The sequence below is a fragment of the Bombyx mori genome, chromosome 6, assembly GCF_030269925.1.
Source record: "Bombyx mori chromosome 6, ASM3026992v2".
Lineage (NCBI taxonomy): Eukaryota > Metazoa > Arthropoda > Insecta > Lepidoptera > Bombycidae > Bombyx > Bombyx mori.
In genome coordinates this window covers 13,712,410-13,739,603 of record NC_085112.1, presented here as the reverse complement: position 1 = coordinate 13,739,603, position 27,194 = coordinate 13,712,410, and the positions used below count along the sequence as shown (strand labels likewise).

Genomic DNA, 27,194 nt, shown 5'->3' with positions numbered 1-27,194 from the left:
AGGACGACGCCATTAAATTTATTGGATGAAAAATTCGAAGGCATCATCATTTCGCGTGGTTGCGACATCAACTGACCACTGAGATCGTGTGACACTGCTCGACTACTTTCTGTGGGCCTACGTGAAATCTCAACCATAACTTGCGCTCTTCATGAAATTGAGCCCCATCTTTGCGAAGTTGTCATATAAAATTGGTCCACCAGGATACACCCCCTACAACGGAGTCGCGGCGGCCATTTGGTTGAAATTATATTCCATACATGATGTCATCGAAAGCTCTTTAAAATAAAATAAAAATTGTGGCAATATCACTTAAGCAGGTTTTTTTAAACAGTTCGAACGCTCTTAATGAAAAACCCTTTATTAATTATATCCGACGTACCGAATACTTTACACTTTTCGTGGTCACGGTCGACGTAAGCGAATCAAATTCAGAAATCGTTCTCCAAGTCTGGCTAAGCTCAGCCTGTTGTATGAATTGTAAAAGGAATCTCAAATTCTCCAGTTAGAGCATGAAAGAATGGGAAGACCCTAAACAATTCCTGTTACAATACGAGCGTAACTTAGCCTGCGCTTCGAGATATGAACGCACTAACACCAAGTAAAGGGGCTTAGCTCGCGAAATGCCTTCGATTTAATGGCGCGTAAAAGCGGTCTGCAGCGTCAGAGAAATTAGATATTAAACTAAGGTTTTCTCTCTACCTTCTACGTTGGATTATTATTTCACTAGATAGGTAACGATTGAAGCTTGTGTGATTGATAAACTTTTTTTTATTTACGATTAGATTCTGAAAAATTATCTTTTTTTATTTTTTATTTATTGCTTACCCATCTAAGGACGAGCTCACAGCCCACCTGGTGTTAAGTGGTTACTGGAGCCCATAGACATCTACAACGTAAATGCGCCACCCACCTTGAGATAAGTTCTAAGGTCTCAGTATAGTTACAACGGCTGCCCCACCCTTCAAACCGAAACGCATTACTGCTTCACGGCTGAAATAGGCAGGGTGGTGATACCTACTAGCGCGGACTCACAAGAGGTCCTACCACCAGTATCCGCCATATTCAACTAAACAAGATCTGAACTAATATAGTGAATTGAAAATAATATAGTAAGTCTCCAGCTATTATACAGCAGATACTGTGTCAAGGTTCCTTCGCCAAAATATAATTTTCAATAATTTTTATATCAATTAAAGTAAATGCTATTTTCGTATTGACTTTCAAATGAAAGAGCCTTTTCTGTCCTTAGATAATATTCATCCCACGCTTTCTTACAATAAAATCATTTTATCCCACACTATTTTTAACTCAAATTTATTAAAATTTATTTTCTATTTTTTTTGTTGGATTTTCTATAAAAGCGTATTTTATTAGGTTTTTTTTAAACTATTATTTTTGTTAACAAAAAAATGAGAATGTCTACATTCAGAAATCAAATACGAAAATAAAACAAAGATGAAATTCGATACAGGAAAAGCGAAAATCTCTGGAGACCCCGCGCCGTAAATGAAATGCAATCGTTGGACATAAATCTCGGAATTCCTAACATTTCCGATAGCTTTTCTTCGACATTCGCCTGTCCATTTAATACATACGGAACAAAGTACGCCGCCCGGTTCCGACCGTCGATTATCATATAAATAGAAACGGGATAACCCTGTCCGATCTCGCGAGACCTTTCTTTGATAACATCACCAAATTGCTGTATATATGTTTTCTGTTTTCAGTGATAAAATGGTTCTTTTTAATACGTTTTTATTAGGCTTTCAGACGTATGTATGTTTGTAACGGAATCTTTGAACATGATTTTGACCACCTTCAAAACGTCGGATTAACTCGAAATTTGGTATACTTATTAAGGACCGATGAAAATCCAATACTAAAAACAATGAAAAAGAAATAGAAAAAATTGAAATTGAACTAAAAAATGAAAAATAAATAATAGTTTAAAAAAACTAACAAAATACGCTTTTATAGAAAATCCAACTAAAAAATAGAAAATAAATTGTAATAAATTTGAATTAAAAATAGTGTAAGAAAAAATGATTTATTGCAAAAAAAAGCGTGGGGTGCACGGTATCAGTAGTTATAAATATTTTATGAACAGATATGAGTAGAAGGGTTATGTTGATAATATCCTGAAAAGCACACCACGCCTTTTTACAATAAAATCATTTTTTCTTACACTATTTTTAATTCAAATTTATTAAAAAAAAAGTCTATTTTTTTGTTGGATTTTCTATGAACTATTATTTATTTGGCGTATATTGTTAGTATTTTAAACTATTTTTTATTTTTTCATTACTGCCTGTTTTACGTTTAACTTTCGTCGTATACCAACGTGGAGACCTGCTGTTGTTTCTTTTACTCATAGCGGCAAAAGTAAATTCTTGCTCCCCCTTGCGTCGTATTCCTCAATGCTGAGGGTCGTGACCATTCTTCCTGTATCACCTTCTCTCGCACGATCTTTCTCCGTTTGTCTTTGTCTCTGGCGGTGTTCTTGTTTCCACAGTTCAAAATGCCCTGCACACCGCCAGAAAGCAAATTCATAGAAGTCAACAAATTCAATCGATACACATGTATTTCTACAATCTTTATAGGTTCCTGTAATTTTACACTAGATCGGTCACAAGGTCATTCGCCCATCTAGACAATAAAATATTAAAAAAAAAACCTATCTAATGATCCACATTTTGAGATTAGAGAGATTAATATGTGTTATTTGACAATTTTTATGTAATACAATTGATTAATCAAAAATACTCGATAAATGGTGCAAAAATATTAGACTCCAGGCTTTTTTTATTATTTTAATGACAAAACAAAGTCTCCCACAATCGCTACTGATGCATAGATATTTCTGAACAACTGAAAACGCAATATGCATTAGTTAAGACGCTTGTCACGGAACGTAACTTTTGTGCAATGAGTCTGGCAACACGGTCTTAAGAAAAAACACTTGTCAAATAATATGTGAAGCGAACCGGTTGTAGTTTTTTAGTTTTACATAAGTTAATATTGTAAATGTGCTAAATACACGGTCATACGGAAGAAAATGTCGTATTAATCGATAGCAAGTATTTTCCCCCAAGATCCGTCACAACGCTTGTACTCCGAAAAAGCAATTCCGTGACTCGCTGGCGCACCTGATACCTTTTAGTTGTGAGGCCATCATCAAGAGAGAACGTAACTTTATCTCACATCTCACACATTAACGTTTGTCACGAAAATAGCAATCGTCGCTTTATCAAAGGATATATGAACAATTACCTTGAGCAGCTCCAAGCAAATCTACATGTTGTTTGGTATTCAAGAATCTACCCTAGTACACAACAAATGTTCACGATTGACTTCCACGGTGAAGGAATAACATCGTGTAATAAAAATCAAACCCGCAAAATTATAATTTGCGTAATTACTGGTGGTAGGACCTCTTGTGAGATCGAGCGGGTAGGTACCACCACCCTGCTATTTCTGCCGTGAAGCAGTAATGCGTTTCGGTTTGAAGGGAGGGGCAGTCGTTGTAACTATACTTGAGACCTTAGAACTTATATCTCAAGGTGGGTGGCGCATTTACGTCGTAGATGTCCATGGGCTCCAGTAACCACTTAACATCAGGTGGACTTTGTCCAAGTTATCTGTTATAGTAAGTTAAATTATAGTACATCTCACACTTGGAGATGGGTAAAAACCACTTTAAGAGGGAATCCAAGAGAGGGTCCCAGCTGGGCTGGGCAGAATTTTGCTCACTAAGTGGAATCTCTTCGTCACCCATCCGACAGTGCCTGATAACAAGAGCTTTCAACCAGTGCGTCATATGGCTTATGACTTAGAGAGCCAAGACGTGGACATTCAAAGTTCTGCTATTCCGTCAGCTCCAGGTCGCTCAACGAGTCATGGAAAGAGCCATGCTCGAAGATTCTCTAAAGGGATAAATCAGGTACATTTATTTTATATCTATTATTAGATAATGAAGAAAAATTTACATTTATACAATCAATAGGTATACATATAAACTTAAAACACTATATCACTTACATACCAATTCGATGTTTAGGAATATAATAGTTACATTAGAAGATGCGTAGCGATATTACTGCATCCCAGGTGGTAGAGAAGCATAAGAATTCCTCAGAGAGTAGCAGCAGCTTAACCTCCGCTATTAAGACTAATCCGGCCTAACATTTAATTCAAACAATGATATTTGTTCGGAAGTGCCGCCACAAACACACCTACTGTTCTTTTTATTGTTGACAATTCCAAAATTATAATCTCTATGCTGCTCTATAATGGTGCTCTATAATCGCGGATACTTCCATACGGACAGATAGCAGCAGTAGTAAAGAAGTATCGATAGTAGATTTACAAATATAATACTCGTACTTTAATATCTCTCATCCCCTTTACGAATAAACTTCAATTCTCAATACTCTTACTCTACAATTCTCACTGGTGGTAGGACCTCTTGTGAGTCCGCGCGGGTAGGTACCACCGCCCCGCCTATTTCTGCCGTGAAGCAGTAATGCGTTTCGGTCTGAAGGGTAGGGCAGCCGTTGCAACTATACTGAGATCTTAGAACTTATATCTCAAGGTGGGTGACGCATTTACGTTGTAGATGTCTATGGGCTCCAGTAACCCCTTAACACCAGGTGGGCTGTGAGCTCGTTCGCCCATCTAAGCAATAAAAAAAAAATATAATAATAATAATACAGTGACACTCACCGAAGAAACCAATATTGTTCCCATTGCTTCAGACTATGAGACGACTACGTAGTGACTTAACAAAAATCGAGTATTGCTAAGTTTACTGCCCTATATCTCAAAAATTTTAAGTCTAGTTTTCCAATGGCTGATGGCCACTGGTAGCTTTGATAAAATATAGCATAAAAATGCAATATATTATACAATAAGATAGGAAAAGATAGAGTACTTAAATACGCCAAACAGTAAAATCGAATTAATCATTATATTCCTTATTACATGTGCGTGTTCCATTTTGAATTACAAAAACAATTTTTTAGGATGTTTTTGAGCAATACAGCTACTAATTGAATTTAAAACAAGTAGTGGGCTTAGAATAGCTAGCTTAGAAAAGATTCAAGCCATTTTTTCATTGTGAGCAACCACCTCTGAATAAAAAGAATCCGACACAATTCATTTAATTGTCTTCAAGTATGCGATTTGAAAATCAATATGAACCTCTGACTGCCGACGACTGGAACTTGGAGAAGTATGTAAAAGTCTAAATGCCATACAAGGTTTTGTTGACAGTAGGCTGCAGCGTTATCAGGAGGTATCAGCACGCCGACTCAGTCCCCCTTCCATCGGTTCAAGCCACGCCCTCAGACTTAAGCAGTTCTCGTCTTAAATTTCAACGAGGCTTCGCACTTAACGAATTTTAGCGTAATTTTTAAATTATGTAACGACTTACCAGAAAAGGTGATATCCCATGTTGGGCGCCATTTAGCGCGTGGATGTAACGCGGTAGAAGACAGAAGCGCGGTGTGTTACCGCGGCGGCGAACGGCGCACGACTGCCGCGAGCGCGACGCGGCGCTTGCGTGCGATAACTCGACGCATGCTCAAAACTACCCTCTATTTGTTTTGCTCAGAAACGGACCTTAAAATCCGTAGAAGACGAAATTACACTCCCTCGTGTAGATACCGCGCGTAGCAGAGCATTCCAATGAGCGTTGGGATAGCACGCTGATTTATTAGCCACTTTTATTCAAGTCAGCAACGCTGGATGTGTATTACGATTGTTCAGATATAGAGCGCTTGACATCCAATTTAAATGTCATTAAACAAAAACGAAAATGGTGAAAAATTAAATGTACTATTGTTAAGCTAATAATGTAATTGGTAACAAAACCTAGGTAGCATATGCGTTTTTTGATAGCTTCATTTAACTTAACTTTTTTTGTCACTGTATAACAGATTGTATGTTTGATGTTTGTCAAGAGAAGACAACACTCACAAAGAATAAAATGTTCAAACATTATGTCTCACTTACTCCTAAAACCATAGCTAGAACTAGATAACAATTGTAAACTTAATCTTAACTATCATTTATCCCGGTGAAATTATCAAAGTGAATATACAGAGATTGTTGACTAAAGTTATTCAAAATTATATAATCACGTACGCTGCTAGCTGAGAATGCCTAATCTCTTAAAGCCGACCCTCTACTTAAAGCTCCTACTCACGTTTCAAACGTATTTATCATTTTGATAGTTACAATTTAAAGAGAAAAGTACAAGTTTTTACGTAACTCATATTTTATTCTCATGAGTTATGCTAGTCTGTTGGACAATGAAACATCTTTTTTGACAGTTTAAATTTTATTCCCAATTTTCTACATAATATGTTTTTTAACAGAGTAAATTATAAATCTAACTGCAATTTCTAACTGGATTATACTAGTCTTTATTCTAAGTTTTATAAATTAATCAACACAGAATATTACTTTTAAATCTGCTATTAAAATAAGACTTATTGCAAACATCTGTATTCAGGTACCTACCACCATCTGGCTATTTCATTCTGGCTAACGGCGAAGAAGTCTTTAAAGCCTAAGGAATGGGAAAGCTGCATCACAATAGATATGAGACTTACATAACGCGCTAATAATTACGCAAACTATTTCTTTTGCGTGTTTGATTTTTGTTACACAATGCCCGTCCAAGTCTGTGGTGTATATTCGTTACGAAAGTATGAAAAATTGATAGCTGCATGCGAGAGCTCAAAACCGGCATAGGCAGTGGTGAATTTACACTAAGGGCTGTCGGGGCAAGTGCCCAGGGCGGCAAATTTTTTAGGGCGGCAAAATTTTGAAAGTGAATATTTAATTGATTTAATTCAATTCATCCATTATTTGTGAATTATAATTTTGGCACTTTTGATAAATGATTTGATGACGATTAAATGAATTTGGTTTAATCAATTTATTTCCTTGGAGATTTAAAATAATAATCGATTTTTTTATTTACCAGAATTAAAGAAATTTAATTATTTTTTTCATGTCAGCCTTAGTGAGTCAGCTTTAGTGCCAAATTCATAATTGTTAAAAAAACATATACATATTTTTGGAATATATAACATATTATAATAAGGTTTCTAGTAAAGTTGAAGAAGAAAATATATAAACTATAAGTTAAAGTAAAATTTCAGTATTGGGGCAGATTTTTTTCCGGTGCCCAGGAGCAGCATTAATTTTAAATCCGACCTTGGCCATAGGTGTATCATTAAGCTTTTTTTATGGAGAGACCTCCATCAAGACTGGCCTGACAGCAAGACTGCTGTAAATCCAGAGTCTTCCGCTTTTCACCAGGTTGGGTAGGCGAGCTCAAGGGGCAGCTTGAAAGGGAAATGGTTCGCAAACCACGGCTTCGGAAAAGAATCAATCAAAGAATTGGAATCCCAACTCGCTAAACAGTTAATGAGCGAGAAATTCAGCGGCCTGAAGCTGCTATAGCGCTAAGCATTCAACAGTACCGAAACGGTATCAGGTGGACCCAGAGCACTTTCTAGACACTTCTAGAGTGATAACAGTAAGTCTCTGCTACTAGATGAGCTGGGTCCTACACATAGGCGTCTATGATACCATAGACTAAAAGCAATTGTGTCACAATGAGCTCAAGTACACTAGTGTTTTATTCTTTAGGCCATGATAATTTCATCATATGTCATCCACGCTATTATGTCTGCGGGGTCCTCCTCCTCCTTCCTCTTTCAGTCGATCGCTCATTGCTGAGCATCGTGATGCGCCCGCCTGTGACCTTTTTTTGTAATTTGTAGCCACTTTTGTCAGTCAGTGGCACAGTGAAGTGCTTGGCTCAGTTATTGGACCCCAAATAGCAAATATCTATTCAGGCAAATGTATTCTAAATTTTAATACTCAGTGCTGAGAGATCTCTAAACTACCATTGGTATCATTTTTACTGTTTCGTCTTCGATAGGTAATGCCTTAGTTACCTACCGAAAATTTTCAACAAATTCTGCAAACTGCTGGGTGCCGACGCTATACCAGCAAAAAATGGCTGGCATTGATTTTTCCCTAATATATACCAAATTATATTAAGTAAATTTGCGTGTGTATACCATATAAGTTCATTTCGGAGTCAGCTATGCGAATGTGCAGGCCTCCCGTTAAAATAAACAAAGATTAAGCAATAATTCTTCTTAATTGAATCTATAGTTTTATTATCTACAGGTATTCACGATATGCTCTACAATCACTAATCACCCAAGTAGCTTCATGAAAGTTAGTCCTGAATAATTGTAATATCAATATTTACAATCTATTTTTGTGTTATAATTTTGACTTTTGACAAAAATATATCGTTTCTTCAGACCACTGAACAATACTATCAAAAGTTCGTTTGAAATTTGGAAACAAAATTTGAAAAAAACATTTAGATGGGAGTTTACTTTTTCTCCCTACACATTCCCTGGTAGCCTAAGGGGCTGTTCCAGCTACGCCCAGACGAGTAGGTAATCTCACGGGCTCAACCTGAGAGAATTTGCTAACACTAACTTTAGCAAGAGAAGTGCTTCGCAGAATCTACCATCGGATCGGAATTGCGACCGACTGAAAAGATCCGGCGAGCAACTCAGGGGGCTGTGGGAGTTTACCGTAAAAAGGTTTCTACAACATCCAAATTGTAATTTGGTCCTCTCTAACGTAAACTAGAAAACGTAGCTGTTATCGTTACCCAATCAATGCAAGGCGAATATTCTCCACCAATATTTTTCCAACGAATGTTTTTTTTAAATTTTATGTTAACTATGTGAATTTTATTGTTGTGTCAATTTTAAAGCTTTTTAAGTTATTAGTTGATTATCATGAGTGTTTTCGATTTCTCCGACTGACCCGAAATTTCGATTGAAGTTAGTAAATTTGTGCTATTTTACAAAATACTCTACTCATTGTTATTAAATATCATTGGAATATTTAAGATGCACCAATAGAACTAAAATATCGAGCTACTAATGGCCGTCGATAATCTAAAAAAAGAAATAACTGTCAGAGTTTCAAATTTTTAACACTGGTAACTTTTAAGCTCCTTCCAGAAACAAAAAAGCGTGACGGCGATTTTAAAGTGAATTTTGTGTTAAAAATACAATAAAAAATGTCGACTATAGCTGCACCTTTGTCTGTAGCAGGGACAAGATCCTGCGGAGACCCAGTGAGAACACAAAATGGTAAATTTTCATACAAACATATACCATCAAAGAAGACCCCGGTATATCACATGCCTTCAGCACTTATGATTTTAATTTTGCCTATATCTCTTGATTATATTTCTAAAATACATATTTTCATGTCAATATCTCATAATAACCAAGGAAATAACTGATTTAAGTCCTCGAAAGACATAATCTGATAGTTTTTTATGATAACCTATCCATTTAAACTTAAGTGTTACGATGTAATGAAACCCACTCATCGTAAGAGACATAAAAGTAGGAGTCTATTGAATTTCAAAGCCAAAGCATAATCGCTAACTTAAATTGCAGTTGAACGTAGATTTTGTGTAATTTTTAGTGATTGCAAAACAGCATTTAATAAACAAAGAAATAACTGACAACCCTAGTAAATTATTTCCATAAAAAAAAAAATCACAATACAAATAATTATACGTGTTTAATCATTTGAAATTTCTAGTAATGGCAGCAGCGGCTATAGCAAACATAGTAAAGAGCTCCCTTGGGCCAGTTGGTCTGGATAAGATGCTGGTTGACGATATTGGGGATGTTACAGTCACTAACGATGGTGCCACAATATTAAAGTAAGTTAATTTAGTGTCATATTCTCTTGTTGTGAAGCAGCAGAGCATAGATTTGTGATGCATAGTTAAAAGTGCAGATGTGATATTTGAAAATTCAGCGGTAGGCAGCGGCTTGGCTTTGCCCCTGGCATTGCTGAAGTCCATGGGCGACGGTAACCACTCACCATCAGTTGGGCCGTATGCTCGTCTGCCTACAAGGGCAATAAAAAAAAATGCAAAATAATAAACAGTTTTTTAAGTTTATAAATTGGTGGATGAGTTCACAGATCATTTCAGCCATTGTAACTGTACTGTACTGTACTGAGAGCTTAGAATTCATATCTCAAGGTGGGTGGTGGCATTTACGTTGTAGATGTCTATGGCCTCCAGTAACCACTCAACACCAGGTGAACTGTGAGCTCGTCCAAACATCACGTAATAAAAAAAAAAATTGATACTTGTACAATTTACAACATGTACTTACCACCACTGATATTTATATAATGAAGATAAGTGTAAAAAACTTTAGTAGCCCTTAACTGTATTCGTGTTACACATAAAAAAGTTAAAATTACTCATAATAGAATGCTGGAAGTGGAGCATCCTGCTGCCAAAGTCTTAGTGGAACTAGCACAGCTACAAGATGAAGAAGTTGGAGATGGTACCACATCTGTAGTCATCATTGCTGCTGAACTACTTAAGGTATTCTTATAACTTCAATGCAATTCAATGTATCCCCTGAAAATATTTCTTATTTTTAACTTGATGCTATAGAGTTTGGTTGGTTTTATTGAATATTATTTTTACTTTCTGCATCTTCCGGTTTATAAAGGGGTTACAAAATGCATTTGTTTCTAAAAATATGCATCCTGTTATTCTAAATGAACTGGTACAACAAACCATACAATAAACAGATAATGTTTTAGGTTAAGCTTATAATAGTTAGTGAGTGAGAGGCATCGTACAAGCAGCATCGCAGTTCCTTCGGGAGTCTTGCGACTGTTTTAAATTTTCTGACCAACTTGTTACATAACCTATGGTGACCATTCCCATCCACTGGACCATTTTGTGATCAGCTGTCTGTTTGCCAATTACTGAAAATTTTTCATTATTTGTGAATGAAATTTAATTCAATCTTGACATTTGATACTCAAAGCACAAAGACGCATGTCAGATAATGTCATTAATAAAACACTTCACAGAATGCAGATGAACTAGTGAAGACCAAGATCCATCCAACAAGCATTATCTCAGGATACCGTCTCGCCTGTAAAGAAGCAGTCAAGTACATTCAGGATAACCTCACAGTAACAGTAGAGTCACTTGGCAGGCCGTCTCTGATCAACACAGCCAAAACAACCATGTCATCTAAACTAATTGGAGCGTATCCTTTATATTACAAATTATCTTTCATTGAAGCTTTAATTAATCGTTATCATCGTGAAGAAATCCTTCAGCCAAGCCAATAATACAATTAACAAAAGTATCATAGTAATAATGATTTTGGGTTACTCAATAATTATTATAGGTAGATGTATACTGGAGTATTGAAAATAGTATAATTCTCATAATAATATAATATGACTTCTAAATAATAATTTTTATTCATTTTTAGTCTGAAATATACTTCTAAATAAAAAGTATGTGACATCACATGTGCAATAACCAACATCTTTGATTAGTTTTAAGTTTTAGAATATTAAATAGTTGTCAATATAACATTCCATGATATAACAAAAAAAAACTAAAATAAATTATATCAGATTTAAGTTTGAATATTAAACAAGATAATTCCTTAACGGCTTCCTCATAGTGATGCAGATTTCTTCTCGGAGATGGTTGTAGATGCTGCACAGGCAATCAAAACAATGAACCCCAGAGGAAATACTATATACCCTATCAAAGCTATTAACATTCTGAAAGCCCACGGCCGGAGTGCAAGGGAAAGTGTACTTGTCAAAGGCTATGCTCTGAACTGCACTGTAGCATCACAGGCAATGCCGAAGAAGATTCTCAATGCAAAGATCGCCTGCCTTGATTTTTCTCTGCAAAAAACTAAGATGAAATTGGGTGTTCAGGTATGTACATTATTTATTAAAAATCTCATTTTTATTCACTTTTTTTAAATATTTCTGTCAGTGTTTCAACTCTTATATACATTATTTTGCATGCAATAGCAATAGAAGTAAGGATCCTAAGGTACAACCTGGATTGGATCACAATACCGTTTCCCAATATCTAAGATAGGAATCAAACATAATATCAAATGTGAAGTAAGCTAAATAAACTTCTAATGAGATGGGTAAGGAGAATGGACTATAACAGTTCGAAGAAGTTGGCTTCATATATTTATATGCTAGATAAAAACCATATAGTTGCGTAAGATTGCGTAAGATTATCTATCCATAACGCTTTCAATCTACAGGTTCTTGTGACTGATCCAGAAAAATTAGAAGCGATCCGTGCAAGAGAACTGGACATTACCAAAGAACGCTTACAGAAGATTCTCGCTACCGGCGTCAATGTTATTCTTTGCACCGGAGGCATTGATGATCTATGTTTGAAATATTTCGTTGAAGCTGGAGCAATGGGTGTCAGGAGGTGTAAGAAGGCAGATCTAAAAAGGATTGCCAAGGCTACTGGAGCTACTTTTTTGACTTCTTTGACTAATATGGATGGTACGTTGATCAAAAGCATAAATATTAGTGACCGGTACGAACACTGTACTAGCTTTTAAAAAAGTAGTCCTTCGAAATTTGTATCTATGCAAGATTATCTAGAAATTCTTGTTGGAGTGATATAGGTTTTGTCAGATTCCTTCTGTTCTGTAATACCGCTACTGGTATTATGTATTTAAAATAATTTGTAATAAGCATTTATTTTCATTGCACAATTTTAATTAATATTTTAGGTGAGGAAGTATTTGAAGCTAATATGATTGGTGAAGCCGCTGAAGTGATCCAGGAACAAATCTGTGATGATCAACTTATTTTAATCAAAGGGTAAGTGATAAAAAAAAATCCTGAACACACGCAACTAAAATATTAAAAAAACTAGGGAGCTCATGTAATTACTTCATCGGTACATTCAAATATTAAATATATTTTCCCAGTTTCTAGTTAAGATTTTTAAGATAATTTCATAGCCGTTATTATTATATATGTCCCATTCAATCATCCGTTCGTCGAAATACGCGATAAACCGATAACACTACATAATATTTGTTTGTGGTTCCAAAAATAATACCAACTTTATAATTGTAATCCCGATTTCGTTATTCGCGGCTTAATATACTATGGTGTGAGATTGTAACTAATAATCCCACAAAGCTGGATTCGATTCTCTGTTTGAAGTTTTTATCTTTGTTGAAATATTCAGACGAATTTAATCTTCGAAATCTAGGTATAGCTCGTGTGGTTTTGTAGAGTACAGAAGTAAATCCTTGATTGTGGAACGCTTTTTTGAAGTGAAATTTCTTTAGAATCTTTGTGATTTCAAACTCGATGAAACGAAAAAATAAGTCCATAGAGACACAAAAACAAATATATAGGATTCAGCCGGCGAGAGAATGAGATAGAACACATTAGACGTTCTCGGTCTCCGCTTTGTGCGATTCTTCGTAGCATCCCCACTATCGTCTACTAAAAATTGTCCATATGTATGCTTCTGTGTGGTGGGAGAGTATAGATAACTATATCTTATTTATAAGTTTCATTTCTACCGTGTGTGACTTGCACACACACACTTTTTTTTTCTGAATATTGAAAGTTTATATTATGCTTTATACACAGGCCGGCAGCGCGCACGGCCGCGTCGCTTATCCTGCGCGGTCCCACGGACGCGTACTGCGACGAGATGGAGCGGTCCGCGCACGACGCGCTGTGCGCCGTGCGCCGCGTGCTGGAGTCCGGCAAGCTCGTGCCCGGCGGCGGCGCGGTCGAAGCGGCACTCTCCATCTACTTGGAGAACTTTGCAACTACCCTCGTCAGTAACCCTTACTACTCATTATTTTCTTTCAAAAAATGTGTATTAAATTTTCAAAGAACTTCAGTCGCCTAAGGAAAGTGAAATAAACATAACGAAATCCACAAATAACACAATAAAATTGTTCATCATCATTCTCCTGCCCTTCTCCCAGTCACCTGGGGTCGGCACAACATGTTTTCTCCTTCCATACTCCTCTATCATATACCATTTCTACGCTCCCCTCTTACACATATCGTCTTTCACGCAATCCATCCGTTTCTTCTCAGGTCTACCTCTTCCTCTATATCCTTTCACATTCATAGTTAAATACTCTCTTACCAACCTCATTTTCATTTCGTCTCATCACATGTCCATACCATCCCAAATGCGCACTTCTCAGCTCCTCTGTCACAGGTGCCACTTTCAGATTTCCTCTAACATATTCATTCCGTATTCTATCCATTCTCGTTACTCCACACATCCATCGCAACATTCGCATCTCTGCTGCATACAATCGCCTTTCATCCTTATTTCACAATAAATTTGTTGTTTTGCAAATCATACTTCTCACATACTACTACTATTACTATTGCAGAGCTCCCGCGAGCAGTTGGCTATTGCAGCGTTTGCGCAGTCTCTCCTCGTGATCCCGAAGACGTTGGCGGTTAACGCGGCGCGGGACGCCACCGACCTCGTCGCCAAGCTACGAGCCTACCACAACTCATCACAAACCAAGGTAAAAAGAAATGATTATAACATATTTCATTTATGTAATAATACAACTTCAATTTGAAAAGTTTTCAAAACGAAGACATGCTAAAGGCATCGGGATTCCAGGTGCTGAAGGATCGTAGGAGTATTTGGTAGATGATAATATAATATGAACTTACTAGAAGAATTTGTGTTTAGCTCAGCTCAGTAAACAAATAATATTTTCATAACAAATTAGGGCCCTGGTTTATTGCCAAGTCTAGATTTTTTTTTAATAAATAATAATGAGAACCAATCTAATCATTAAATTCGTGTATGTAAAATTATCGACCATGCAGGATAACTAAAAATATTCCAGTAAATGAAGTGAAACTTCTTTATCGACGTAGGGAGGAAAAAACGTATGTAACGTTTTTCGGTTACGCGTCATCTTAATTTCTTCCGTTACGCGCCATGTTTTTTTTTATTTCTATTTAGTTTGCTATCAACTGATGTCGCTGCATGTAAATTCAACAATTCCTGAATCGCCGCGAACGACATGTTACACAGTTGATAGACGTTCTCGTATTTCTCTTGCTAAATCATACCTACCTAGCGTCAGGATACTGGGATCATGCAGGCGGTTCCCCCGGGGTGCGGCTGCTCCATTGCACTGCGGAGTGGTTGACCCTTGCGATTATTTTTATATTTTATAAGTTTCACTTCTACCGTGTATACTTGCACACACACACATTTTTTTACAAATGGAACTGAGTCCTGTTTCATAGCAAGGCGACAATTCAAACCATATGATCACATTGTTATAAGTGAAAAATAGTTTAGATCTGGTTGACTCTTTATTACAGGTGGAACACGCAAACCTCAAATGGGTAGGTCTGGATCTAACAGAAGGAACACTCCGGGACAACCTCGCAGCCGGAGTCCTCGAGCCAGCGATATCCAAGATCAAATCGTTGAAATTCGCAACAGAAGCTGCGATTACTATTCTCCGTATTGACGATATGATCAAACTCGACCCCGAACAAAGAGGCAAGAGCTATGAAGACGCTTGCAATGCCGGTGAACTGGACTAATATCAGTTACCCCGCAAAACTTAGTGCATTTAGACTATGTAACATAATGCGGCATTATGAAAAGAACATTCTATTTTCATACCTTTGGCATTATCTCTATTGAAACTTCTTGCTAGTGTCGTCGCCGCTTATAGTAATAACTTTCATACAATTTTAATTTGTAATTTGTATCCTACTTCGAATAATACGGAATTTCGATTCAACCCAATTCCATGGGAGGTTTGAATAGTGACATTTAATATTTTCAAATGGTTAGCCATTGCTTGTTACAAAACACCACACGAACCTAGGATATATTTGTATTATCTTTAAATTACATTCAATAATAACTTTAGTTTGTTAAAAAAAGTCTAAAATATTTTGTAAGATACGAATTAATGTCATATCTGTTACTTTAACACTACTATCGTAGGTAACGAAAATATTGAAAACGTTTTGGGAATCTACGCTGCGATCACAATACAATCTCTGAGTGCTTGAGGTGCCTGAACGTAAATTTTATTTTTATATATGGTAAATTCTAAAACAGACTGTAGTTTTGTTAATTGTGTATCTCAATAGTGTTATCCGATCTTGCAAAAAAATTGTAATTCGTTTATAGATTGTCACAATTCAACTATGCATATGAAGGAATGATCATTATATTTATTTTGTCAACCGAACGGTTAATTTGCTTTTAACAAACTTAACGCTAGTTTATTTGCTAGGACGTAATGCGTCATCAATTAATAAATTTTAATACAATATTGATTTGTTTTATTTTTACGAAGGTACATTTTTAATTTCATTGTTCGTAAGTTTTGAAGTCGATCACCTTTGTTTCCCTACATTTTATACAATATTTCTCATTAGGTAATATCCTAGCCGTATTGACTAAACAATTCATTTTATAGTTCTTGCCTAAAACAAAACTTGTATATTTAGTCTACATATTCATGGGTATTCTCTTCAGGTCAACCTTAGGGTGTTTGGGACTGACACGGTCCATGTCCATGGTTGTTGATACACCCAAACTTTAAGTAGGTAATTCATACATTTAAAGTTTCACCAAATAACATATAAAATATCTTAGATACAAATTATAATACCATTCTAAAGGTCGGCGTTCCACGTAAGTATGTCTATGTTCTAAGCAATGTAATTGAAGTACCGTAGAGTATGTATACCTCTATTGAAACTTTAGTTTTGGCGGGCTTTTTGTCCACCAAAGAATATAAAAATGTGCTTAGTGAGGGCTGCCAGTAATCATAATATATTAATTCAATTTTATAAATTTTATTTAGGAAATTCATCCTCGAGTCGTGTGCTCGCCCTCGCCTTGCTTTAAGTTACTTCAATATAATGAGAAATAGTGGTAACCACTGTTTCAATTACGGTATCATACATTCACTCTTACTATCATATCGATTAATTACCCAATTAAATAATTTAGTTTTGGTTGAAAAATCGATATTGCGATTTAATGATCTCAGATCACATCCCTAGTTGATAACAATGTTGATTGTTGTGTGATTGTTGATCATAGATTAATTCACAAGCATTATTATTAAATTATTATATTAGCAAATATATTAAGTGTCTATTCGATGAAGTTGAATGTTATTAATTAAGCGACAATTATCGAGCTAGTGAGTTTTTTAAACTAATAGGTACATCGGTCCTTACGGAATAAAAAGTGACTAAGAAAGATTTCATTGAAACTAAAAATGCTGATAACGCTTAGAAATGCAATTTTGCGTACTACGAATTGTATTAAAATGTTACATGCGAAATGTATGTCTACGGCCGTTCCAAAGGTGAGTAAGAACTAATTTAAACAATACTGTGCAATATTTAATTTTGCTCATAAATGTTATTATGATAATCATATTATTTGATTATTGTTTGTGAAGCCAATTAGGTGATATATTATTGTCATAATTCGCATTTAAGTAAAAGTATTTAGTAACACTTTAAATCATATCTTATTAGTTATTTATAAACATTTTATTCATAACCAAATAAAATATTAAGGAAATGTTCTAGGAGGAGAAAGTTAAAGTATCTGGGTGCAATATAAACTATGTCAAAGTTGGTAAAGGATCTCACAATTTAATTTGTTTACCTGGAGCCCTTGGAACTATCTGGACCGATTATAAACCTCAAATTGAAGGAATAGACAAAAATGATTTTACATTAGTGGCATGGGATCCACCAGGCTATGGTAAAAGTCGACCTCCTATGAAGCAGTTTGATGTTGACTTCTATGAAAAGGATGCTGACTATGCTTTTAATTTTATGAAGGTAAACAACAGTGAAGGATAAACTGCCTTTATAAAAAACTCAATAACGAAATACAAAGAAGTCTTAAAATATTGACAAGTATAAGTTTCCAGATATTCAATTCTGAAAATTTTTGATCCAGCTCTTCTGTCAAGTAATACTCTCTAGAATCAAACCCAAACAGTTTCCCACAATCGGAAAAATGTGATGTAGTTGAAATGATCAAAGTGTAGCAACAAAAGACTGGTTAAAATCTTCATATTATTTTAGGCACTAAATATTCCCAAATATTCAATCTTAGGGTGGAGTGATGGAGGCATAACAGGGATAATACATGCAGCAAAATATCCTGAAACTGTACAAAAACTAGTGATATGGGGAAGTAATTCATTTATGTTACCTCATGAATTAGAAATGCTTAAAAGTAAGTTGGTTAAGTAAAATTATGATTTAATTTTGTGAGACTGTTTATTTTTATTAATCCCACTGTTCATATCTACATACTTTGCAACCAAAATGAAAAGAACATTTTGATGGTTAGATTTCTTGGTTGACCTGGAAATTAATCTAACATTGTCCCCAATCACCCATCTTTCATAAATTGGACAAATCTTAACAGAGGTTACCACACCTTCGTGTATTTCTAAGAGTAACTGGGTTACAGATTATATACTTATAAATACACTATGATATTATATATTGATGGGAATAAGTGGGGTGGTGAAGGCAATGCTTCCAAACCCACTGTTTCTATCCAGACTAGACAGATTTGAAAATTAAAAAGATGTCCAAAATGTGTCCATTGAAAAAATTATGCCAATTTTTTTAACAAATTATGTTATAAATATTGCATTTTTCACCTTTTTCCTGTTTCCAATATGTTTGTACCTAAAACAATTCAATAATTTTTAATTGACCAATTTTTTAATTTTGAAATTATCTTTATATTTCAGAGATAAAAGATATTAAATTGTGGTCAAAGAAAATGAGACAACCAATGATTGATGTGTATGGTGAAGAACTATTTGCAAAATACTGGAGTAAATGGGTTGAAGGCATGGAAAATCTTTTCAATAAGAAAGATGGCAATATATGTTCGGAATTACTGAAGGATGTCAAATGCCCTACCCTTATACTGTATGGAGAAAAAGATCCTTTGGTGGACAGAGTTCATGTATCGCATTTGCATACTCATATTGAAGGATCACGGTAATTATTTTATTAATATGCTCACAGATTGCCAGTTTTATTTATTTTTATTGCATGGATGGGTGGACGAGCTCACAGCCCACCTGGTGTTAAGTGCTTACCAGAGCCCATAAACATATAACGTAAATGCCGCCACCCACCTTGAGGTATGAGTTCTATGATGTCAATATAGTTACAATGGCTGCCCCACCCTTCTCAGTTAGTGGATATCATAGCACATAATGTCACAACACAACCTAATTAATTTGTCACTCAATTTAAACAAGAGACCAAGACTTAATTACATTTAGAAACTTACCATTTATCATTAAAAGTTTTCACACAAAATGTCATGCATTAAGGCTTATTCTCACTTTATTATTATTGGTTCTATTAATTTTATTTCAGTGTTATAGATTAAATGATATGCTCATTCTGGTTAATAAATCGAAATCACTTTTCATATTATTACTGCGGTTAAGTAATTTTATCTATTCGAAACCCCAAAAAAAATTTTTTTTTTTCTTTATTCATAATATTATTCTTTATTTATTTTGTCCATAGTAGACCATGTTGGACCTAATGTAAGTTTTACTAGTTGATGGGATAATATGTTAGATATTTATTGAACGCACTGTATTTATTTTTGTTTGCAGAATACATTTGTACCCCGATGGGAAGCACAATATCCACATAAGTTATGCAGAAGATTTCAATAAAAAAGTTCAAGACTTCCTTCAATCACCCTAATAATAAGAATAAAATTATTTTTGGTATTCAAATCTGAAGGGCCAAACGAAAAAATATAACAAAAAATCCCATATTTTATTTTTCATTTACTTCTTATAAGCATGTTTCATTCCAGAATGAAACAATTTACATTTGATAACACATAATTTAAAGTTTTTGTAATGACTCGTTTGCATTTTACTGTACAAAGGGAGAATATTTAGTGTTGCCAAAAAACAATTACTGATGATAAATATTTTGCTAATACATTCGTAAATTGAATATTGTTAGTGTAAACATAAATAACTTAAAGTTGCACGTTTTAATACTAGCATTTGACTGAAATGTGCTCATAGTATCCGTTTGACAAACTAAAAATCTTCGAAAACGAAGATAACAAGAGTTCAAGTTGTGTTAAATAAATACGTATTGCACTCTTTACACGTTGCCGAGCTGACTGCTAATAAAGTCGTACAAACATTTACTTCCCCTAAATACACTTTCAATATACAATTCTTCAATACTAAGGCACACAATATGAGCTAGTGTCCAACAGACAAATGGAAGCACAGTACAACTTTACGCCGATTCCAGTTTGATTATTTATAACGACTTTATAAGTTACAATTATATAAACAAACACACATTTTAAGCGACCTAACATGATAAATACATAAGAAAATATAATGACACTATCAAAAACATTTGCTAGATCAAATAAGCTTTTCCTTATTTCATAAATAATTTCTCTAGTTACAAAAATACAGTATACAAGTGAATGAAACGATATTAGAACGAAGCACATTCACGGCCCCGTCAACAGCACCATCAAGAATTATGCACTACTACGATCCATCCGTATATATTACACTCGTATAATATTACCCTTACGAACTGATAACGATACAATATTACAACATTATCACCGGGATTATTAACATTTTTTTTATTTATTAAATACGTTATATTCGTTACGTTTACAAAACTTACTAGTGTTTTAATAGAGAGAGTCAAAGGCACACACTTTGTAAAAATATAATCCTATGAGTTAGTCCGATTGTCTATTTGCACAGTTGATATCACACGTACACAGGTCCTTGATTGTCATTGTCATCCAAATTGATTTTGCTCGTATAGCCATCATCAAAGAATCTTCTGAATGTGAACTCAAAGAAACCATGGAAAGTCTTGCCATTGTCTAATAGTTCACTGTCTGATTTATTTGAATCTGAACTACCAGAGTTCCTGAGCTTATCTGGATCAATGGGGTCGAAGTTGGATGTGTCTGTAGGGTATTCAATCCTCGGGATGTAAGGAGCAACCTGATTCCTCAATCCTTTGTCAAAATCGATGCCCTTGAGGAAGGGATGGTTTTTTACTTCATTGGCATCTTTGCCAAGCCTTGTGTCTTGACCAGAACATAGCTGCAGAATGAGGTCTTTGCTCTCTGGGGATAAGTTGGCTGCATCAGGTACGTGTAGTGTACTCTCCCAATTGATCACCTGAAAGTTAATAAATAGAGAATTTAGATAAATTTTTTAATGTTTTTTTTTTCAGAGCAGCCCTCTTAATGATTTAATCAATTGTTGGAAAACACAAAAATCACATTGAGAATGTCATTAAAATAAAAGCAATATCAGTGTAGACTATGGTCTATTTTACTAGATCTTAACAAACAGCTTATCAAATTGTACTCTATTTTGTATCTATCATAGAACATATCATAAAGTTGTGTGTTACCTTGAGTTGCGTCTCTGCGGGGGTCGGCGCCAGGAACGGCGGCGACCCAACCAACATCTCGTACAATATAACTCCAACCGACCACCAATCGCAAAGCTGCGTGTATCCAGTCCGCTGCAAGACTTCAGGCGCAATATAGTTTGGGGTTCCCACTAACGAATGGGCCAAACACCGCTGGTGTTCTCTTCTCCGCCGCCTTTCTAAGGGTTTGAGTTGATAACATCGACATTCGCCCATAGCCCCCCATTCTCCATCCACTGGATCCATTGAGTCTTGTCGTCCATGATCTGAATACAAAAAAAAAATGTAACACCAAATCAATCTCTAAAACACTGCATAAATTTTACAAAAAACTGTCTCATACCATTCCTTTGATAATATTTGGAGTTGTGCGTCCATCTAAAACCGGTGCATAGACCAAAATCTGTTAACTTTATATGACCATCACGATCTATCAATATGTTATCTGGCTTGATGTCTCTGTGGATAAAACCCATTTTGTGCACGCTTTCGACAGCACACGTCAACTCTGCAATGTAGAACCTAGCGAGATTCTCCTCGAATATTCCTAATTTTATTAATAAGGACATAAGGTCCCCGCCCGGTATATAGTCCATTACAAAATACAGATTATCTTTATCTTGGAAACTGTAATAAAGCTTGACGACCCATTCGTTGTCTGCCTCCGCCAATATGTCTCTTTCGGCTTTTACGTGTGCCACTTGATTTCTCTTTAGCACGTCAGCTTTCCGAAGTGTCTTCATGGCATACAGATGACTAGTATCGATCTTTTTCACCAACGTCACCTCCCCAAATGCTCCCACACCTATAGGCTTAATCTTAGTAAACATAGACTTGTCCATCTTGGCCCTTTTCAATCGAATATAATTGGATTCCTTCTGGGACAGCATCTTTCTCATCTGACACTGAGCTTCTGCACTTAGACCTATTTTACTCATCTCCTTTTCGAGTTGCATCCTTCTGAACAGTCTCTGTTTATAAGATTTCAAAACGTTTTCCACATGCTGTTCCATAAAAAATTTGAAAGCTTGCGGTGAATAATTTCGGACTTTACAATCTCTTCTCTCGTCTTCTTTTTCTTTACTGTAATTTCTGCGTTCCGGTATTGGCGATTGATGCCTTATCTTATCTAACATTTTTGGTCGTCTGTCCGATGATCCGTTAGAGCCTTTGTCGGAGCCGGAGGCCGTGACGTTGTCTTTTAAGAGATTATTCGTACAGTTCTGGTTGGGACACTTAATTTCGTGCGGCCCTTGTGACGATTCAGGTTTACCGTCACAGTTATTCGAAATTTTCTTATGTAAAGGAGAATGGTGGGAATTAACAGTAGTCGTGTTGTCGGCTTGGTTACCGTACGGAGGCGGCGGGACGGGGTGCATGCCGCGTTGAACGGCGAGCACTTGCATCGTGATCGCATAACTTGGTGGCTCCGTGGTCGGGACGGCGGGAGGAATCGCAGTAGGTGTGGAGCCAGGAGACGACGGCTTCGGTGCCGACGGGTAGCTGGGCGGAGTCTGTGCCTGCTTCTGTTGGATGGAGCTCGCGTACGAAGGAGGGGGTGGGGGTGCTCCGGCACTGGTGGCTGGCGGTGGGGCAACCGGTGCTATCGCCGTTTGTAGTACCGGTTTCTGAACTTGTGTGCTTTTCACAGACTGCATGATGATAGGAGGCTGCACCGCTTGTCTCGCGGTCCACGCCTGGAGCGGCGTGGGGCGAGTCATTCCCGCGGCTGAACCAGTCGATTGCGTTACCGTAATTGGACTCGGCGAGCCGGCGGAGGTGCCTCCTGAATAGATCCCCGAAGATGGACTCTTCCTGTAATCCTGCGACTGGGTTGGGCTTTGACGATTTTGGATAGAGACCGAGTAGGGAGGAGGTGGCGGCGCACCCGACATCGGATACGGCGGTGGAAGTTCGCCGCCGCCACCCGTTTGATAGATACTGAGAGCTTGTATCTGCTGCGTAAGCTGCTGTTGCACTTGAGGTCCATTTTGTACAATCATGGGTTGTCTGGCAGGCGGCGTGGGTGCCGCGGCCGCCACGGGACTGGTGCCCCGCGCCGGTGGTAGAGGTGGCGCCGGCGACATGCGCTTGAGCAGTTGCTGCACGGAAGGCAGCACCGGCGGCGTGGACGGACATCGCGGCGGCGGAGGTGGCGGTGGTTCTGAGAAACCTGAAGGCGAATACTGTCGCGATAGCTTCTCGTGTGGTAGCGGCGGTGGCTCCGATTGACGCGGACTATCAGACCGGGAGCTACCAGCACCTGAATCAAGTGCAGGACTACCACGATGTAGATTTATCTCTCTCTCTAGACTAGGTTTCCGGATAAGTTTGGTGCCAAGAGCACTCAAGTTACTGCTTTTGAGGACGCCGTTGAGAGGTTCTTGCTGTTTCGACAAATAATCGAGAGCTGCATCAAAACGCCCTCCTGCATATTTGAGTGCCCTCACAGCTGGGTCCTGAAATGATTTTTTCTAAATAATATACTCATTATTCAAAAACAGAAGCAAAACAAGATAATGAAATTTTACCAAATTGATTATAATCTAAGTACACCGTGAATATCTCTTCTGACGGTGAGTGGTTACTAGAGCCAATAGACATCACAGCGTATATGCGCCGTCATCCATCTCGAGACAAGAGGTCTAATTTTTCAATTGTATAGTATATTAACTGTCCTGCCCTTCTAATTAGAGCATATTACTGCTTGACAGTAAAATTCGGTAGGGTGGTGTGCCCCACCCTGCAGCGGCAGGTACAAACCATCCATCTAATAATAAAAAATTCGGGCAGGGGGCTTAGGGGGCGCGTAGAGTATGTGGGTGTTGATGGTCCGTAGACATTGGGAGAGAACCGCAGGTCCAAGAACGTTTAGGGCCCTACCTACCAAAAGACTCTCCTTGCACTCTCTCCCCCAACGCCCGATCTTCGTCTGGGTCCAGTGCCCGAGCAGAGTAAGGGCAGAGTAACATTATAAATTAACAACCAACATTCGATCAATGGATAGTTGACGACCAACAAACCTAGTCTCTGTGTGGTAATATAATAATAATGGCATGGCAAAACTAGTATACCGAACTTCTTATGTAGATCTTGCTTGGAGTTTTTATTGTAATTTTGTTGTAGATTGTAATATAATTATTATCTTGCTGACTTATAAACTTTACATAGACAAACTATGTGAATATAATTCCTATTTTACCTCATTCTAATACTATTATATATGTTGAAAAAAGGATTTATTTGAGTACACAGTAATGTAATTTTTCGCCTGGGAAATTTATGAGAACAATTGTGAAAACTAAAAATTAAATTGATATTGGAGATCTTGAAAACTTCCTGCTATCAGTCACCGATGATACTAATAGCTAGAAGATACATATAATCCAAGACGGTAGAAAAAAAAGCATGTGTAGAATAATTTTAAAAAAATCTTTTTTTATCATTAATATTAGATTTTATTATTTTAGGCTTTATAACTAAGCCTATAGATCACAATAGGGGTTTTAAAAAATCTGAACACGAAGCTGAATTCAAAAATGCATTAAAATATTTGACAGCCTGCCCTTTAAACCAGAATACATGGTTAAAGTGTTAGGTATAGACAGAATATTGGTATATGACCATATTTATTCTCAAGACAATATGCATTTACAACATGCACAATACAATAATGAAAATAAAAATTAAAATCTTGTGTTTTTGTATTGTGAATAAATTACTTCTCAATTTAATTCTGGTCAACATTATATCCAAGAACACAACCTTAAGCATTCATTTTATAACTGTTATGACTATAAATTTGATTCAATTTAAATTATGTTTAACATGATTGTTGAAAATGAAAACAAACTACCACTGGTTTCATGATTGCCTATTCCTCATTCCACTGCAACCAGGCAATATGCAAGTAATTAGCTTGTACTTATAGTGTTTATGTTTAATTAAAATTTCTCAGTTATTGCAAATAACAATAACTTAAGTTTTACTCAAACCTGGTTAAAGATTGTCCTTAGCCTTGGTATTAATGAAAATGGACATTAATCACCAATAAATACTGATAATATCGGCCATACACTGCCTTCTACATTAAAAGTTGATAGTCTTTCTTATTATATTTTAATTGTATTATAAATTCCATGTATTTTTATATGTATATTTCTTCTGTGCGTGTGTTTGTCACTGAACTCCTCCTAAACGGCTGGACCGATATTAATGAAATTTTCTGTGTATCTTCAGGTGGATTTGAGAATGGTTTAGATTTATAAAGCAACCCGGCACTGCAGTCGGTATCTTTCCTAGAAATATTTTTATGGCAAAACAATGCCAGCCAGTTTTTTTATAAAAATTAAAGATAATGGAATAATGACACTAAAAAAACACTAATCATATCTGTTATTTAGAAACACTTTTAGCAATTCATTATAACTAAACTCACCTCATCATAACCCAAGGCAATAAGTTGGTTCAAGGATTGAGGTAGCACATTCAAGTCTTTATCGAGTCCATTTCCCGAAGAAGAACTAAACCCCGAACTCACTCCTGAACTAACTGTGCTAGCAGCTGATGAACCTGGCGGTTCAGAGTTTCCAATGTTCGCAAAGGGAAGCAATGAGTTTCTGATTTCGGCAAGCGCCTTCTGGTGGTATCCGGAGCGCGTAGCCGTTTTGCCGGGCGCCGGCGGGTTCATGGCGCCCGCGCCCGCGCCCGTGCGCCTCACCTCTCACCCCACGCCTCCCATCACATGAGCACACCCCACACCCTGTACATATCCTTGTTTATTATCCTCCGCACCATTTATTCAACACTCTAATTAAGACTCGCAGCACTGTCACTGTCTTTATTATCGAATTTATTTCGTTTATATATCGATTTCCTCACTAGTCAGTCTGTATCAACATTGCTTTTTGTGTAGCAGCGTGAAAGGTACTTTCTTTTAACTGAAAAATATTTTTAAATATTAGTACCTAATCAATTGAGAATTCCTCTTGCTTTAGATCCCTTAAATTTTATGTGATAATAAAATAATGAGTTAAATAAGTTAGATGAGAAAAGTTTGACATCTTGGCAACAGGATAGGGATATGATTTGTCGACTTTATACAGAACCTGTTTACAGTATCAGACAATTCGAGTACACAATTTTTAACAGTATCGCATTCTATCCAAGAGTACGAGGATGTAAGGAATGTCTAATGCGAATCAATCATGACATAGACTTGTGGAATTCCAAAATTAGAGGGAGCTCGGAAAGCAATGTTTCGTTCATTCAAGGCACTAAGAAGAATAATTAATTACTGTAATTCATTACCAGGCACTTTTTCACTTTCTGTAAATCCGTATTATATGCACAAATGTCATAATCCCATAAAATGAAATTCAGTTCGATCGACAGCTCTCACATTGCCGATGACATCTTTCTTGCACACTTAGTTTTGATTAGTCGCATTAATTTTTATACGGAAGAGGCAATCTGGAGTCGATAGAGTTGTGCTTTAAAGCGAGAGTTTCTAAGGAAATATGAAAACAAAGGACTCTAAAACACAGACATGCAAGTTGGCAAACCATACAAAGCGACCATTTTGAAGAATTACCACATTCTTTAGTGTGTTCGGATACACAGAAGATTAAATTCCATTTTGTTTGACGACTCTTTTTCGTAAAAAAGAACCCAGCTAAAGCACTCATCTGCTTACTAATGTAGGAATTTCTCTATTAAAAGTAATAATCAGA

The 27,194-nt window shown here is 36.5% G+C and overlaps 4 protein-coding genes across 9 annotated transcripts in view; 2 read left to right on the top strand and 2 right to left on the bottom strand.

The window, feature by feature from the left end:
- LOC101742530 (cubilin) overlaps nt 1–5,541 on the bottom strand; it is a 114,311-nt gene extending 108,770 nt beyond the window's left edge. For 2 of the 4 annotated variants that reach the window (XM_038011585.2, XM_038011587.2), the window contains exon 1: nt 5,435–5,541. The gene's annotated coding sequence lies outside the window, so the exon portion shown is untranslated. The remainder of the gene's footprint in view (nt 1–5,434) is intronic. The other 2 variants (XM_038011586.2, XM_038011588.2) reach the window with 1 other exon arrangement.
- A 3,490-nt stretch (nt 5,542–9,031) lies between these two features.
- LOC101742382 (T-complex protein 1 subunit alpha) lies at nt 9,032–16,268 on the top strand. The gene is made up of 10 exons (XM_004923503.5): nt 9,032–9,206; nt 9,670–9,793; nt 10,357–10,474; nt 10,975–11,156; nt 11,586–11,850; nt 12,198–12,450; nt 12,684–12,774; nt 13,564–13,756; nt 14,334–14,474; nt 15,295–16,268. Exons 1-10 carry the CDS (start codon nt 9,134–9,136, stop codon nt 15,520–15,522), a joined length of 1,668 nt encoding a protein of 555 aa, XP_004923560.1. The 5' UTR covers nt 9,032–9,133; the 3' UTR covers nt 15,523–16,268.
- A 543-nt stretch (nt 16,269–16,811) lies between these two features.
- On the top strand, nt 16,812–19,795 carry LOC100846980 (Bphl-like protein). Of its 2 annotated transcripts, none has more exons than XM_012697807.4 (5): nt 16,812–17,318; nt 17,548–17,805; nt 18,055–18,208; nt 18,738–18,993; nt 19,629–19,795. In XM_012697807.4, the coding sequence occupies exons 1-5, from the start codon at nt 17,229–17,231 to the stop codon at nt 19,720–19,722; spliced, it is 852 nt and encodes a 283-aa protein (XP_012553261.1). In that variant the 5' UTR covers nt 16,812–17,228; the 3' UTR covers nt 19,723–19,795.
- On the bottom strand, nt 19,777–27,063 carry LOC101742244 (serine/threonine-protein kinase Warts). Of its 2 annotated transcripts, none has more exons than XM_004923502.5 (5): nt 26,773–27,063; nt 25,901–26,402; nt 21,806–23,921; nt 21,442–21,728; nt 19,777–21,203 (listed from the first exon to the last, which is right to left on the bottom strand). In XM_004923502.5, exons 2-5 carry the CDS (start codon nt 26,150–26,152, stop codon nt 20,781–20,783), a joined length of 3,078 nt encoding a protein of 1,025 aa, XP_004923559.1. In that variant the 5' UTR covers nt 26,153–26,402; nt 26,773–27,063; the 3' UTR covers nt 19,777–20,780. The 2 variants fall into 2 exon arrangements, with proteins under 2 accessions (XP_004923559.1, XP_062525137.1); XM_062669153.1 differs by having other exon boundaries at nt 25,901–26,429; nt 26,740–27,062.
- Between the last annotated feature and the right edge of the window lie 131 nt (nt 27,064–27,194).